This window comes from Bombina bombina, chromosome 5 (assembly GCF_027579735.1).
Source record: "Bombina bombina isolate aBomBom1 chromosome 5, aBomBom1.pri, whole genome shotgun sequence".
Classification (NCBI taxonomy): Eukaryota; Metazoa; Chordata; class Amphibia; order Anura; family Bombinatoridae; genus Bombina; species Bombina bombina.
Window position 1 is genome coordinate 81,449,933 of NC_069503.1, and position 16,016 is coordinate 81,465,948.

Consider the following 16,016-nt stretch of genomic DNA (forward strand, 5'->3'; position numbering starts at 1 on the left):
TTATTGGGAGGAGTGACTCCTCCTGAGTCCACGATCCCTGAGCCTTCAGGGAATTCCAGACTGCACCCCAACCTAGAAGGCTGGCATCTGTTGTTACAATTGTCCAATCTGGCCTGCGAAAGGTCATACCTTTGGACAGATGGACCCGAGATAGCCACCAGAGAAGAGAATCTCTGGTCTCTTGATCCAGATTTAGCAGAGGGGACAAATCTGTGTAATCCCCATTCCACTGACTGAGCATGCATAATTGCAGCGGTCTGAGATGTAGGCGCGCAAATGGCACTATGTCCATCGCTGCTACCATTAAGCCGATCACTTCCATGCACTGAGCCACTGAAGGGCACGGAATGTAGTGAAGAACACGGCAGGAATTTAGAAGCTTTGATAACCTGGACTCCGTCAGGTAAATTTTCATTTCTACAGAATGTATCAGAGTTCCTAGGAAGGAAACCCTTGTGAGGGGTGATAGAGAACTCTTTCCCTCGTTCACTTTCCACCCATGCGACCTCAGAAATGCCAACACTATGTCCGTATGAGATTTGGCAATTTGGAAGTTTGACACCTGTATCAGGATGTCGTCTAGATAAGGGGCCACTGCTATGCCCCGTGGTCTTAGGACCGCCAGAAGAGAACCCAGAACCTTTGTAAAAATTCTTGGGGCTGTAGCTAAACCGAAGGGAAGAGCCACAAACTGGTAATGCCTGTCTAAAAAGGCAAACCTTAGGAACCGATGATGATCTTTGTGAATCGGTATGTGAAGGTAAGCATCCTTCAAATCCACTGTGGTCATGTACTGACCCTCCTGGATCATAGGTAGGATTGTCCGAATAGTTTCCATTTTGAACGATGGAACTCTGAGGAATTTGTTTAAGATCTTTAGATCCAAAATTGGTCTGAAGGTTCCCTCTTTTTTGGGAACCACAAACAGATTTAAATAAAATCCCTGTCCTTGTTCCATCTGTGGAACTGGATGGATCACTCCCATTATTAGGAGGTCTTGCACACAGCGTAAGAATGCCTCTTTCTTTATCTGGTTTACAGATAATCTCGAAAGGTGAAATCTCCCTTGTGGGGGGGAAGCTTTGAAGTCCAGAAGATATCCCTGAGATATGATCTCCAACGCCCAGGGATCCTGAACATCTCTTGCCCACGCCTGGGCGAAGAGAGAAAGTCTGCCCGCTACTAGATCCGTTGACGGATAGGGGGCCGTTCCTTCATGCTGTCTTAGAGGCAGCAGCAGGCTTTCTGGCCTGCTTGCCTTTGCTCCAGGCCTGGTTAGATTTCCAGGCCGGCTTGGATTGCGCAAAAGTTCCCTCTTGTTTTGTAGCAGAGGAAGTTGATGCTGTTTGGCCCTTGATTTGGCCCTGTCCTGAGGAAGGGTATGACCCTTACCTCCAGTAATGTCAGCAATAATTTCCCTCAAACCAGGCCCGAATAGGGTCTGCCCCTTGAAGGGAATGTTAAGTAATTTAGACTTTGAAGTCACGTCAGCTGACCAAGATTTAAGCCATAGCGCCCTACGCGCCTGGATGGCGAATCCAGAATTCTTAGCCGTTAGTTTAGTCAAATGAACAATGGCATCAGAAACAAAAGAATTAGCTAGCTTAAGTGTTCTAAGCTTGTCAAGTATTTCAGTCAATGGAGTAGCTGTCTGAAAGGCCTCTTCCAGAGACTCAAACCAGAACGCCGCAGCAGCAGTGACAGGAGCAATGCATGCAAGGGGCTGCAGGATAAAACCTTGTAGAATAAACATTTTCTTAAGGTAACCTTCTAATTTTTTATCCATTGGATCTGAAAAAGCACAACTGTCCTCGACAGGGATAGTGGTACGCTTTGCTAAAGTAGAAACTGCTCCCTCCACCTTAGGGACCGTCTTCCATAAGTCCCGTGTGGTGGCGTCTATTGGAAACATTTTTCTAAAAATAGGAGGGGGGGAAAACGGCACACCGGGTCTGTCCCACTCCTTAGTAATAATTTCTGTAAACCTCTTAGGTATTGGAAAAAACGTCAGTACACACCGGCACCGCGTAGTATTTATCCAGTCTACACAATTTCTCTGGCACTGCAATTGTGTCACAGTCATTCAGAGCAGCTAAAACCTCTCCAAGCAACACCCGGAGGTTCTCAAGCTAAAATTTAAAAGTAGACATATCTGAATCAGGTTTCCCCGAGTCAGAGACGTCACCCACAGACTGAAGCTCTTCCTCAGCTTCGGCATATTGTGATGCAGTATCAGACATGGGCCTTAAAACATCTGCGCACTCTGTATTACGTCTTACCCCAGAGCTATCGCGCTTTCCTCTGAATTCAGGCAGTCTGGCTAATACCGCTGACAGGGTATTATCCATGATTGCCGCCATGTCCTGCAAAGTAATCGCTATGGGCGTCTTTGATGTACTTGGCGCCATTTTAGCGTGAGTCCCTTGAGCGTGAGTCAAAGGGTCCGACACGTGGGGAGAGTTAGTCGGCATAACTTCCCCCTCGTCAGAATCCTCTGGTGATAATTCTTTTAACGATAACAGCTGATCTTTATTGTTTAAAGTGAAATCAATACATTTAGTACACATTCTCCTATGGGGTTCCACCATGGCTTTTAAACATAATGAACAAGGAGTTTCCTCTATGTCAGACATGTTTATACAGACTAGCAATCAGACTAGCAAGCTTGGAAAACACTTTAAATCAAGTTAACAAGCAATATAAAAAAACGTTTCTGTGCCTTTAAGAGAAACAAATTTTGCCAAAATTTGAAATAACAGTGAAAAAAGGCAGTTAAACTAACGAATTTTTTACAGTGTATGTAACAAGTTAGCAGAGCATTGCACCCACTTGCAAATGGATGATTAACCCCTTAATACAAAAAACAGATTAACAAAACGAAAAATATGTTTTTTAAACAGTCATAACAACTGCCACAGCTCCTACTTTTGAAGCCTTTTGAGCCCTTCAGAGATATCCTATAGCATGCAGGGGACTGCTGAGGGAAGCTGAATGTCACAGTTTGTAATTTTAACTGCACCAACTGTAACTTTTATACTATAACAGCGGAAAGCCTCAGGAAACTGTTTCTAGGCAAAAATAAAGCCAGCCATGTGGAAAAAACTAGGCCCCAATAAGTTTTATCACCAAAGCATATATAAAAACGATTAAACATGCCAGCAAACGTTTTATATTGCACATTAATCAGAGTATATACCTCTGATAGCAAGCCTGATACTAGTCGCTATTAAATCACTGTATTTAGGCTTTAACTTACATTAATCCGGTATCAGCAGCATTTTCTAGCAAATTCCATCCCTAGAAAAACTTAACTGCACATACCTTATTGCAGGATACCCTGCACGCCATTCTCCCTCTGAAGTTACCTCACTCCTCAGACATATGTGAGAACGGCAGTGGATCTTAGTTACTTCTGCTAAGATCATAGAAAAACGCAGGCAGATTCTTCTTCTAAATGCTGCCTGAGATAAAATAGCACAACTCCGGTACCATTTAAAAACAATAAACTTTTGATTGAAGAAAAAACTAACTATATTTTACCACTTTCCTCTAACTACCTCCAGCTATGTTGAGAGCTTGCAAGAGAATGACTGGGTATGGCAGTTAGGGGAGGAGCTATATAGCAGCTCTGCTGTGGGTGATCCTCTTGCAACTTCCTGTTGGGAAGGAGAATATCCCACAAGTAATGGATGATCCGTGGACTGGATACACCTAACAAGAGAAAAAAAGAGAGAGGGAGAGAAAGAAAGAGAGAGAGAGAGAAAGAGAGAGAGAGAGAGAAAGAGAGAGAGAGAAAGAGAAAGGGAGAGAAAGAGAAAGGGAGAGAGAAAAAAAGAAAGAAAAAAAAAGAAAGAAAAAAAAAGAGAGAGAAAGAGAGAGAGAGAGCGAGAGAAAGAAAAAGAGACAGAGAGAGAGAGAGAGAGAGAGAAAGAAAGAAAGAGAGAGAGAGAGAGAGAGAGAGAGAGAGAGAGAGAGAGAGAAAGAAAGAGGCAACCATTTGAAATAATTGTATATACAATGCATATTATTCTGTACCACAGCCCAGCCACATAGCTGGCTCTTTTATTTCACAAATGTATGTAAAGTTTTTGCATTCAATAAAGAAAAATAAAAAAAAAAAAAAATGGGACGTCTCCCTTAATCGTTAGTAAAATCTGTTCAGAGGCATGTATATAAGTACAAAGTATATAAAATTAACTATACACTGTTAACTAGACCTAGACAATAAAGCGATAACTAAACCAATCCTGTTTATTTTATGATACTTTGTATTCAGGATTGGTTTAGTTATCACTGTATTGTCTAGGTCTAGTTAACAGTGTATAGTTAGTTTTATATACTTTGTACTTATATACTGTACATGCCTCTGAACAGATTTTACTATCGATTAAGGGAGACGTCCCATTTTTTATATTGAGTTGTTAGATTTAACATTTTATAAATTTATATTACATCTTCAGCTGTTTCAGCGCACTCACTTATTTTCACCTGTTTCAATATAATACAGATTACACACAGCTTGTAATAAGACCTTATACATCTGACTGTATATAATACAGATTACACACAGCTTGTAATAAGACCTTATAAATATGACTTTATATAATACAGATTACATACAGCTTGTAATAAGACCTTATAAATATGACTTTATATAATACAGATTACACACAGCTTGTAATAAGACCTTATACATCTGACTGTATATAATAAAATATATATACAAAGTACCCTCTTAGCTTTTGCCATAAAATAATATAGTGTAAGAAAACATACAAACTAATTTTTATTATTCCATATCTATAGGTTTGTATCACTGCATAAAACAGAGCGCTGATAACACAACAAGCTCAGAATGTAACATAAGAGTTCTCTTACCATCATCAGAAAATGTGATGTATTCGCACTTTATGGGGGTCGCATGACCCTCGGTGTGCGGCTCCTCCTCTTTCTTTGTCTTCAACTCTACACTCTCCTGTACGACCAATGAAGAACCTGTAATCAAGGAATGGGAAAGTCATCATGTACAGCTGGTAGTGGTGCTGTATCACCTATAATATTAGTGTAATAAATACAGATCTGATGACTGGAGAACCTGTAAACAAGGAATGGTAAAGTCATCATGTACAGCCGGTAGTGGTGCTGTATCACCTATAATATTAGTGTAATAAATACAGATCTGATGACCGGAGAACCTGTAAACAAGGAATGGGAAAGTCATCATGTACAGCCGGTAGTGGTGCTGTATCACCTATAATATTAGTGTAATAAATACAGATCTGATGACTGGAGAACCTGTAAACAAGGAATGGGAAAGTCATCATGTACAGCCGGTAGTGGTGCTGTATCACCTATAATATTAGTGTAATAAATACAGATCTGATGACTGGAGAACCTGTAAACAAGGAATGGTAAAGTCATCATGTACAGCTGGTAGTGGTGCTGTATCACCTATAATATTAGTGTAATAAATACAGATCTGATGACTGGAGAACCTGTAAACAAGGAATGGTAAAGTCATCATGTACAGCCGGTAGTGGTGCTGTATCACCTATAATATTAGTGTAATAAATACAGATCTGATGACTGGAGAACCTGTAAACAAGGAATGGGGAAATCATCATGTACAGCTGGTAGTGGTGCTGTATCACCCTATAATATTAGTGTAATAAATACAGATCTGATGACTGGAGAACCTGTAAACAAGGAATGGTAAAGTCATCATGTACAGCTGGTAGTGGTGCTGTATCACCCTATAATATAGGTGTAATAAATACAGATCTGATGACTGGAGAACCTGTAAACAAGGAATGGGGAAATCATCATGTACAGCTGGTAGTGGTGCTGTATCACCTATAATATTAGTATAATAAATACAGATCTAATGACTAGAGAACCTGTAAACAAGGAATGGGAAAGTCATCATGTACAGCTGGTAGTGGTGCTGTATCACCTATAATATTAGTGCAATAAATACAGATCTAATGACTAGAGAACCTGTAAACAAGGAATGGGAAAGTCATCATGTACAGCTGGTAGTGGTGATGTATCACCTATAATATTAGTGCAATAAATACAGATCTGATGACTGGAGAACCTGTAAACAAGGAATGGGAAAGTCATCATGTACAGCCGGTAGTGGTGCTGTATCACCTATAATATTAGTGTAATAAATACAGATCTGATGACTGGAGAACCTGTAAACAAGGAATGGGAAAGTCATCATGTACAGCCGGTAGTGGTGCTGTATCACCTATAATATTAGTGTAATAAATACAGATCTGATGACTGGAGAACCTGTAAACAAGGAATGGTAAAGTCATCATGTACAGCTGGTAGTGGTGCTGTATCACCTATAATATTAGTGTAATAAATACAGATCTGATGACTGGAGAACCTGTAAACAAGTAATGGGGAAATCATCATGTACAGCCGGTAGTGGTGCTGTATAACCTATAATATTAGTGTAATAAATACAGATCTGATGACTGGAGAACCTGTAAACAAGGAATGGGAAAGTCATCACGTACAGCCGGTAGTGGTGCTGTATCACCTATAATATTAGTGCAATAAATACAGATCTGATGACTGGAGAACCTGTAAACAAGGAATGGTAAAGTCATCATGTACAGCCGGTAGTGGTGCTGTATCACCCTATAATATTAGTGTAATAAATACAGATCTGATGACTGGAGAACCTGTAAACAAGGAATGGTAAAGTCATCATGTACAGCCGGTAGTGGTGCTGTATCACCCTATAATATTAGTGTAATAAATACAGATCTGATGACTGGAGAACCTGTAAACAAGGAATGGTAAAGTCATCATGTACAGCTGGTAGTGGTGCTGTATCACCTATAATATTAGTGTAATAAATACAGATCTGATGACTGGAGAACCTGTAAACAAGGAATGGGGAAATCATCATGTACAGCTGGTAGTGGTGCTGTATCACCCTATAATATTAGTGTAATAAATACAGATCTGATGACTGGAGAACCTGTAAACAAGGAATGGTAAAGTCATCATGTACAGCTGGTAGTGGTGCTGTATCACCCTATAATATTAGTGCAATAAATACAGATCTGATGACTGGAGAACCTGTAAACAAGGAATGGTAAAGTCATCATGTACAGCTGGTAGTGGTGCTGTATCACCTATAATATTAGTGTAATAAATACAGATCTGATGACTGGAGAACCTGTAAACAAGGAATGGGGAAATCATCATGTACAGCTGGTAGTGGTGCTGTATCACCCTATAATATTAGTGTAATAAATACAGATCTGATGACTGGAGAACCTGTAAACAAGGAATGGTAAAGTCATCATGTACAGCTGGTAGTGGTGCTGTATCACCCTATAATATAAGTGTAATAAATACAGATCTGATGACTGGAGAACCTGTAAACAAGGAATGGGAAAGTCATCATGTACAGCCGGTAGTGGTGCTGTATCACCTATAATATTAGTGCAATAAATACAGATCTGATGACTGGAGAACCTGTAAACAAGGAATGGGAAAGTCATCATGTACAGCCGGTGGTGGTGCTGTATCACCTATAATATTAGTGTAATAAATACAGATCTGATGACTGGAGAACCTGTAAACAAGGAATGGGGAAATCATCATGTACAGCCGGTAGTGGTGCTGTATCACCCTATTATATTAGTGTAATAAATACAGATCTGATAACTGGAGAACCTGTAAACAAGGAGTGGAGTACAGCCGGTAGTGGTGCTGTATCACCTATAATATTAGTGTAATAAATACAGACCTGATGACAATATAGGAGTATGATGAAGGGTAGGTAGATGAGGTACAGTAAAGGAGTATGAAGAGGGGTAGGTGAGGTACAGTATAGGAGTATGATGAGGGGTAGATGAGGTACAGTATAGGAGTATGATGAGGGGTAGGTAGGTGAGGTACACTATAGGAGTATGATGAGGGGTAGGTGAGGTACAGTTTAGGAGTATAATGAGGGGTAGGTAGGTACAGTATAGGAATATGATGAGGGGTAGGTAGGTGGGATACAGTAAAGGTGTATGATGAGGGGTGGGTAGGTGAGGTACAGTATAGGAGTATGATGAGGGGTAGGTAGGTGAGGTACAGTATAGGAGTATGATGAGGGGTAGGTAGGTGAGGTACAGTATAGGAGTATGATTATGGGTAGGTAGGTGATGTACAGTATAGGAGTATGATGAGGGGTAGGTAGGTGAGGTACAGTATAAAAGTGTGATGAAGGATAGGTGGGTACAGAATAGGATTATGATGATGGGTAGGTAGGTGAGGTACAGTATAGGAGTATGATGAGGGGTAGGTAGATAAGGTAGAGTATAGAAGTATGATGAGGGGCAGGTAGATGAGGTACAATATAGGAGTATAATGAGGGGTAGGTAGGTGAGGTACAGTATAGGAGTATGATGAGGGGTAGGTGAGGTACAGTTTAGGAGTATGATGAGGGGTAGGTAGCTGTTGTATCAGTGATGATAATTTTAAATTACTGTTATGTCTGTCTCTAGGCTGTTGTCAATAAAAACATAAATTGTGCTTACCAGATCATTTCCTTTCCATCTGTATGAGGAGAGTCCACGGCTTCATTCCTTACTTGTGGGAATACAAAACCTGGCCACCAGGAGGAGGCAGACACCCCAGCCAAAGGCTTAAATACCTCACCCACTCCCCTCATCCCCCAGTCATTCTGCCAAGGGAACAAGGAACAGTTGGATAAAAATCAGGGTATAAAAGGTGCCAGAAGAATTTACAAAAATTTAAGTCTGCCCAACAAAGAAAACAGGCAGGGGCCGTGGATTCTCCTCATACAGATGGAAAGGAAATTATCTGGTAAGCATAATATACGTTTTGCATCTTAATATGAGGAGAGTCCACAGCATCATTCCTTACTTGTGGGAAACATATACCCAAGCTCTAGAGGACACTAAATGAAAACGGGAGCGTAAAAAAGAGAGGCAGACCTGTATTCTGAGGGCACCACAGCCTGTAAAACCTTTCTCCCAAAAGCTGCTTCAGCCGAAGCAAAAACAGCAAATTTGTAAAATTTTGAAAAGGTATGTAAGGAGGACAAGGTAGCCACCCTACAAATCTGCTCCATAGAAGCCTCATTCTTAAAGGCCCAAGATGAAGCCACAGCTCTAGTTGAATGAGCCGTAATCCTCTGAGGAGGCTTATGTCCTGCAGTTTCATATGCTAAGCGGATGATGCTCCTCAACCAAAAGGACAGGAAAGTGGAAGAAGCCTTCTGCCCTCTGCGCTTCCCAGAATAGACAACAAACAATGCCGAAGTCTGTCTAAAATCTTTCGTAGCCTGAACATAGAATTTCAAAGCCCGAACCACATACAAATTATGAAGTAAATCGCTCCTTCGAAGAAGAAGGATAAGGACACAAAGAAGGAACCACAATCTCCTTATGTAAACTAGGTTGAACCCCCAAGACACTGCTAAGGCATCTATGAGCTCTGCCTGGGGGTTCCTGGACCATGACCCGTATCTGGGTAGCTTGGTATTGAGTCTGGACCACATGAGATCTATCTCCGACGTCCCCCATTTGTTGCAAATCTCCGCAAACACTTTGGGATGGAGAGACCATTCCCCCAGGTGAAACGATTGTCTGCTGAGAATGTCTGCTTCCCAGTTGTCCACACCCGGGATGTGGATCGCTGACAGCACACAGGAGGTCTGGAGGACAAGACAACTGGAAGTAATTTTGCAACATCTCTGGTCTGTAAGAAATATCTTCATAGATATGGAATCTATTATCATGCCCAGGAACTCCACCCTGGTACTGGGAACCAGAGAACTCTTTCCTAAGTTTATCTTTTATCCATCTCTGGTCTGTAAGAAATATCTTCATAGATATGGAATCTATTATCGTGCCCAGGAACTCCACCCTGGTACTGGGAACCAGAGAACTCTTTCCTAAGTTTATCTTTTATCCATGAGATTGAAGAAGTAGAAGACGAGCTCTCGAATGGTCTTCTGCCAGCCGGCAGGATGGATCTTGGGCCAGAATGTCGTCCAAATAAGGTGCTACTGCAATGCCTCTGGATTTCGCCACCACGAGCAGAGACCCTAGAACATTTAAAGACTCTAGGAGCAGTAGCTAGACTGAAGGGAAGAGCTACAAACTGGAAGTGCTGATCCAGAAAAGCAAATCTTAAGAACTTGAAGTGATCCTTGTGTATTGGAACATGAAGGTAAGCGTCCTTCAAGTCTATCATGGTCATGAACTGTCCTTCATGAACTAAGGACAGAATAGACCTTATTTTTTCCATCTTGAATGATGGCACTGACAGAATCTTGTTTAAACACTTTTGGTCCAGAATCGGGCGAAACGTACCCTCCTTCTTTGGGACCCCAAAAAGGTTCGAGTAGTATCCCAGACCTTTTTCTGCTAGAGGTACTGGCACAATGACTCCTAGGGAGGAGAGATCCCTCAGGCACCCCAGAAAGGCATCTCGTTTTTCTGGTCTTGAAGACAGGTTTGATAAGAGGAATCTGCCCCTGGATGGATGAGATTTGAAACCTATCCTGTAACCCTGGGCAACGACCTTCAGAACCCAAGGGTCTTGCACGTCTCCTAGCCAAGCCTCCACAAAGATAGTCTGCCCCCCACATGATCCAGTGATGGATCGGGGGCCGCCCTTCATGCCGATTTTGTCTAGGCGGGCTTCTTGTTCTGCTTGGATTTGTGTCAAGATTGAGCTGGTTTCCAAGTTCCCTTGGACTGATCAGACTTCGCGGAGGGCTGCTGATGTTGGGACTTATCCGAACTAAAGAGACGAAAATTAGGACTTTGTCCTTTAGCTTTATTTTTCTTCCTGGACCAAAAAGAACCTTCCCCTTAAAGGGACAGTATACACTCATTTTCATATAACTGCATGTAATAGACACTACTATAAAGAATAAGATGCACAGATACTGATATAAAAAAACAGTATAAAACTGTTTAAAAACTTACTTAGAAGCTCTCAGTTTAGCTCCGTTGAAAAGGCAGCCGGAAAGCCCACTGCAAGTGGGAAATAAGACACTCCCCCCCTCCCCCTTCTTTTGCATATGAAAAGACCATTTACACAAGCAGGAGCAAGCTGGAGAAGGTAGCTGACAGTATTCACATAAAACTTTGCGGCTTGGTTAGGAGTCTGGAAATCAGAGCAATGTTATTAAAAATAAGCAAAACTATACATTTTTTTTTAGAAAAAAACCTTTATGGGCTATATAAATAGATCATCTACAAAACATTTATGCAAAGAAAAAAATTTGGAAGATTTGGAAGTCATGTCAGCCGACCAAAACTTCAACCAGTGGATAATTTGCATATTTGCATCACAAATAAACTAATTAGCAACCCTCAAGGCCTTAATTCTTTCCTGGATCTCATTGAGGGGAGTTTCCACTTCGATCTTCTCCGACAGAGAGTCACAATAATAGGTAGCGGCTTCAGCCACCGCAGCATCTACCGCTGCCGGCTGAAATACAAATCCTGTGTGCTGAAACATTTTTCTTAACAGAGTTTCCAGCTTCTTATCCATGGGCTCCTTAAACGTACTTTATTAAAATATAAAATACTAGCAACGCAAATCTCATCCAACCAGTCGATGTTTCATCAGGCTTAATACAAAGGATAAAAACACTTGTATATAGCAAGTGTTTTTATCCTTTGTATTAAGCCTGATGAAACATCCACTGATTGGATGAGAAACACGTTGCTAGTATTTTATATTTTAATAAAGTAAGTTTTTATTATACTTACCACTTGCTGCCATACCCTATTACTCCTTGCTGCCATACCTATTACCATCTGTTGTCCACTATCCTGGATTGCTGGGACTTCCTGCATCACCGGGTATCAGTCTACTGGGTGATTGTTTTTGCCTCTAGTGCACCAAGGGAGGTGCTCCACCAAATGTACCTATACAATACTAGGCCATATTGGCGTTGTGTTCTGTTAACACCATCTACAGATTGCTGAGTAGCCATTGGGGGTCAGTCTGCTGGGTGACTGTGTATGACCCCAGTCTGCTTCACCTACACAACTAGGGGTGTATCACCAAATGTGAGTGTTTTCATTACACTGATATTTGTTACATTAGTCAAAACAATATTGGGCCATGTGGCGCTTCTGTCTTCTTATGTTGTTCACAGATCATGAGGGACAAGTACAATATCATGAGGGACAAGTACACTGTCATGAGGGACAAGGGACAAGTACAGTATCATGAGGGACAAGTACAATATCATGAGGGACAAGTACAATATCATGAAGGACAAGTACAATATCATGAGGGACAAATACACTGTCATGAGGGACAAGTACACAGTCATGAGGGACAAGTACACAGTCATGAGGGAAAAGTACAATGTCATGAGGGACAAGTACACTGTCATGCGGGACAAGTACAATGTAATGAGGGTCAAGTACAATATCATGAGGGACAAGTACACTGTCATGAGAGACAAATACACTGTCATGAGGGACAAGTACACTTCCATGAGGGACACATACACTGTCATGAGGGACAAGTACAATGTAATGAGGGTCAAGTACAATATCATGAGGGACAAGTACAATGTCATGAGGGACAAGTACACTGTCATGAGGGACAAATACACTGTCATGAGGGACAAGTACACTGCCATGAGGGACAAGTACACTGCCATGAGGGACACGTACACTGTCAAGAGGGACAAGTACACTGTCATGAGGGACAAGTACAATGTAATGAGGGTCAAGTACAATATCATGAGGGACAAGTACTGTGGAGTTATCCATCTGTTGCTAAACACTCATTTAGTGACAGCCCTTAGACTAGAGAGGTATGTATACGACAAGTACAATGTCATGAGGGACAAGTACACTGTCATGAGGGACAAGTACAATGTCATGAGGGTCAAGTACAATGTCATGAGGGTCAAGTACAAAGTCATGAGGGACAAGTACACTGTCATGAGGGACAAGTACACTGTCATGAGGGACAAGTACACTGCCATGAGGGACACATACACTGTCATGAGGGACAAGTACAATGTAATGAGGGTCAAGTACAATATCATGAGGGACATGTCATGAGGGACAAGTACACTGTCATGAGGGACAAGTACAATATCATGAGGGACATGTTATGAGGGACAAGTACACTGCCATGAGGGTCAAGTACAATATCATGAGGGACAAGTACACTGTCATGAGGGACAATTACACTGTCATGAGGGACAAGTACAATGTAATGAGGGTCAAGTACAATATCATGAGGGACAAGTACACTGTCATGAGGGACAAGTACACTGTCATGAGGGACAAGTACAATATCATGAGGGTCAAGTACAATATCATGAGGGACAAGTACACTGTCATGAGGGACAAGTACACTGTCATGAGGGACAAGTACAATGTCATGAGGGACAAGTACACTGCCATGAGGGACACATACACTGTCATGAGGGACAAGTACAATGTCATGAGGGACAAGTACACTGTCATGAGGGTCAAGTACAATATCATGAGGGACAAGTACACTGTCATGAGGGACAATTACACTGTCATGAGGGACAAGTACAATGTAATGAGGGTCAAGTACAATATCATGAGGGAAAAGTACACTGTCATGAGGGACAAGTACACTGTCATGAGGGACAAGTACAATATAATGAGGGTCAAGTACAATATCATGAGGGTCAAGTACAATATCATGAGGGACAAGTACACTGTCATGAGGGACAAGTACACTGTCATGAGGGACAAGTACAATGTCATGAGGGACAAGTACACTGTCATGAGGGACAAGTACACTGTCATGAGGGACAAGTACAATGTCATGAGGGACAAGTACACTGCCATGAGGGACACATACACTGTCATGAGGGACAAGTACAATGTAATGAGGGTCAAGTACAATATCATGAGGGACATGTCATGAGGGACAAGTACACTGTCATGAGGGACAAGTACAATATCATGAGGGACATGTTATGAGGGACAAGTACACTGCCATGAGGGACAAGTACACTGTCATGAGGGACAAGTACACTGTCATGAGGGACAAGTACAATGTAATGAGGGTCAAGTACAATATCATGAGGGACAAGTACACTGTCATGAGGGACAAGTACACTGTCATGAGGGACAAGTACAATGTAATGAGGGTCAAGTACAATATCATGAGGGACAAGTACACTGTCATGAGGGACAAGTACACTGTCATGAGGGACAAGTACAATGTAATGAGGGTCAAGTACAATATCATGAGGGTCAAGTACAATATCATGAGGGACAAGTACACTGTCATGAGGGACAAGTACACTGTCATGAGGGACAAGTACACTGTCATGAGGGACAAGTACAATGTAATGAGGGTCAAGTACAAAGTCATGAGGGACAAGCACACTGTCATGAGGGACAAGTACAATGTCATGAGGGACAAGTACACTGCCATGAGGGACACATACACTGTCATGAGGGACAAGTACACTGTCATGAGGGACAAGTACACTGTCATGAGGGACAAGTACAATGTAATGAGGGTCAAGTACAATATCATGAGGGACAAGTACACTGTCATGAGGGACAAGTACAATGTAATGAGGGTCAAGTACAATATCATGAGGGACATGTCATGAGGGAAAAGTACACTGTCATGAGGGACAAGTAGAGCAGGCTTCCACTTTAGTCTTTTGGACGAGTTTTTAAAAAGTCCACACCCTGACTTTAAAGGGGCATGATACTTCAGATGGAGAATACAATTTTCACAACATTTCAATTTATTTAATTATAGTTTTTGCTTCATTCTCTTGGTCTCTTTTATTAAAAGACCAGTAAATCACTACGAAGAACTAACAAAACACATCAATAGGTCAATGAGAAGAGACATATATGTGCAGTCACCAATCAGCAGCCAAACACATCAGTTAGCCAATGAGAAGAGACATATTTGTGCAGCCACGAATCAGCAGCTAGCTAAACACATCGGACACATGATAGACATATAATAATTGTACATCTTTTGTCTATATTTGCATAGTTTATCTGTTCATTAGCCCTGATTGGCTTAGTTATATTTCTAGCACCTCCTATTAGAAGTGAGCCTGTTTTGGCCTCTCCTGCATAACACTAATAGGATCTAGCAGATTACATCAAGTGAGCCAATAACAAGAGGCATAAATGTGCAGACACCAATAAGCAGCTAGAACCCATTAGTTCATTTTTGATCCTACTTAGATATGTTTTTTTAAAAAGGGATACCAAGAGGACAAATCAAATTAGATAATAGTAGTAAATGGCTAAGTTTACTTCAATATATTGGATAGAGCACAAATTGTAACCAACTTTCCAATTTACCTCTGTTATTAATGTTGCTTAGTTCTCTTTGCATCCTTTGTTAAAGAGTAATCCTAGGTGAGCTCAGGAGTGTGCATGTGTCATTAGCCACCTGGCAGCAGTGTTTATAACAATGTTTATAGAAATGTTATACATAGCTACAAACAATGCTGCCATAGACACATAGACACGTGAGCGCTCCTATCAGTCTACAAAGGTTTACGCCTCCACAAAGGGTACAATAAGAACAAAGCACATCTGCTAATAGAAGTAAATAGGAAAGTTGTTTTATAATTGTGTGTTTTATCTGAATGACTTTATTGTCTCTTTAATGTGATAGAATCAGATAGATTTCAGGAGCATTATTTGTTCTACTCACACGAGTGCTGCTCCATTCAGGTGATGGGTCAGGTGCGCAGGTTCTGCTGGAATAAGACGCTCCGCACTAGCGGTATCACTTGTGCTACAGATCTGTAGGAAAATAACAAACATCATCAATCTAACTGATGGCAAGAAAGTGATTAAAATGGCAACAAATAGTATTAACCCCATTCACTGCCAGAAATATCAGAGATAAACTTGACAAAAATACCAGTGAATTTTTAGCATCTTTGCAATCACTCCATTTGTATTTATCTTTTAAAAGTATATATATTATAGTAGACAACCCAAGGTACTGATCTA

At 41.2% G+C, this 16,016-nt stretch overlaps 1 protein-coding gene across 1 annotated transcript in view; it reads right to left on the bottom strand.

Moving 5' to 3' along the window:
* LOC128659919 (gastrula zinc finger protein XlCGF26.1-like) overlaps nucleotides 1-15,805 on the bottom strand; it is a 117,525-nt gene extending 101,720 nt beyond the window's left edge. Inside the window, exons 1-2 of the mRNA XM_053713506.1 lie at nucleotides 15,712-15,805; nucleotides 4,879-4,995 (exon numbers count right to left, since the gene is read on the bottom strand). Coding sequence (XP_053569481.1) covers nucleotides 4,879-4,995; nucleotides 15,712-15,727 — 133 coding nt within the window. The 5' untranslated portion in view covers nucleotides 15,728-15,805. The remainder of the gene's footprint in view (nucleotides 1-4,878; nucleotides 4,996-15,711) is intronic.
* Nucleotides 15,806-16,016: the final 211 nt, after the last annotated feature.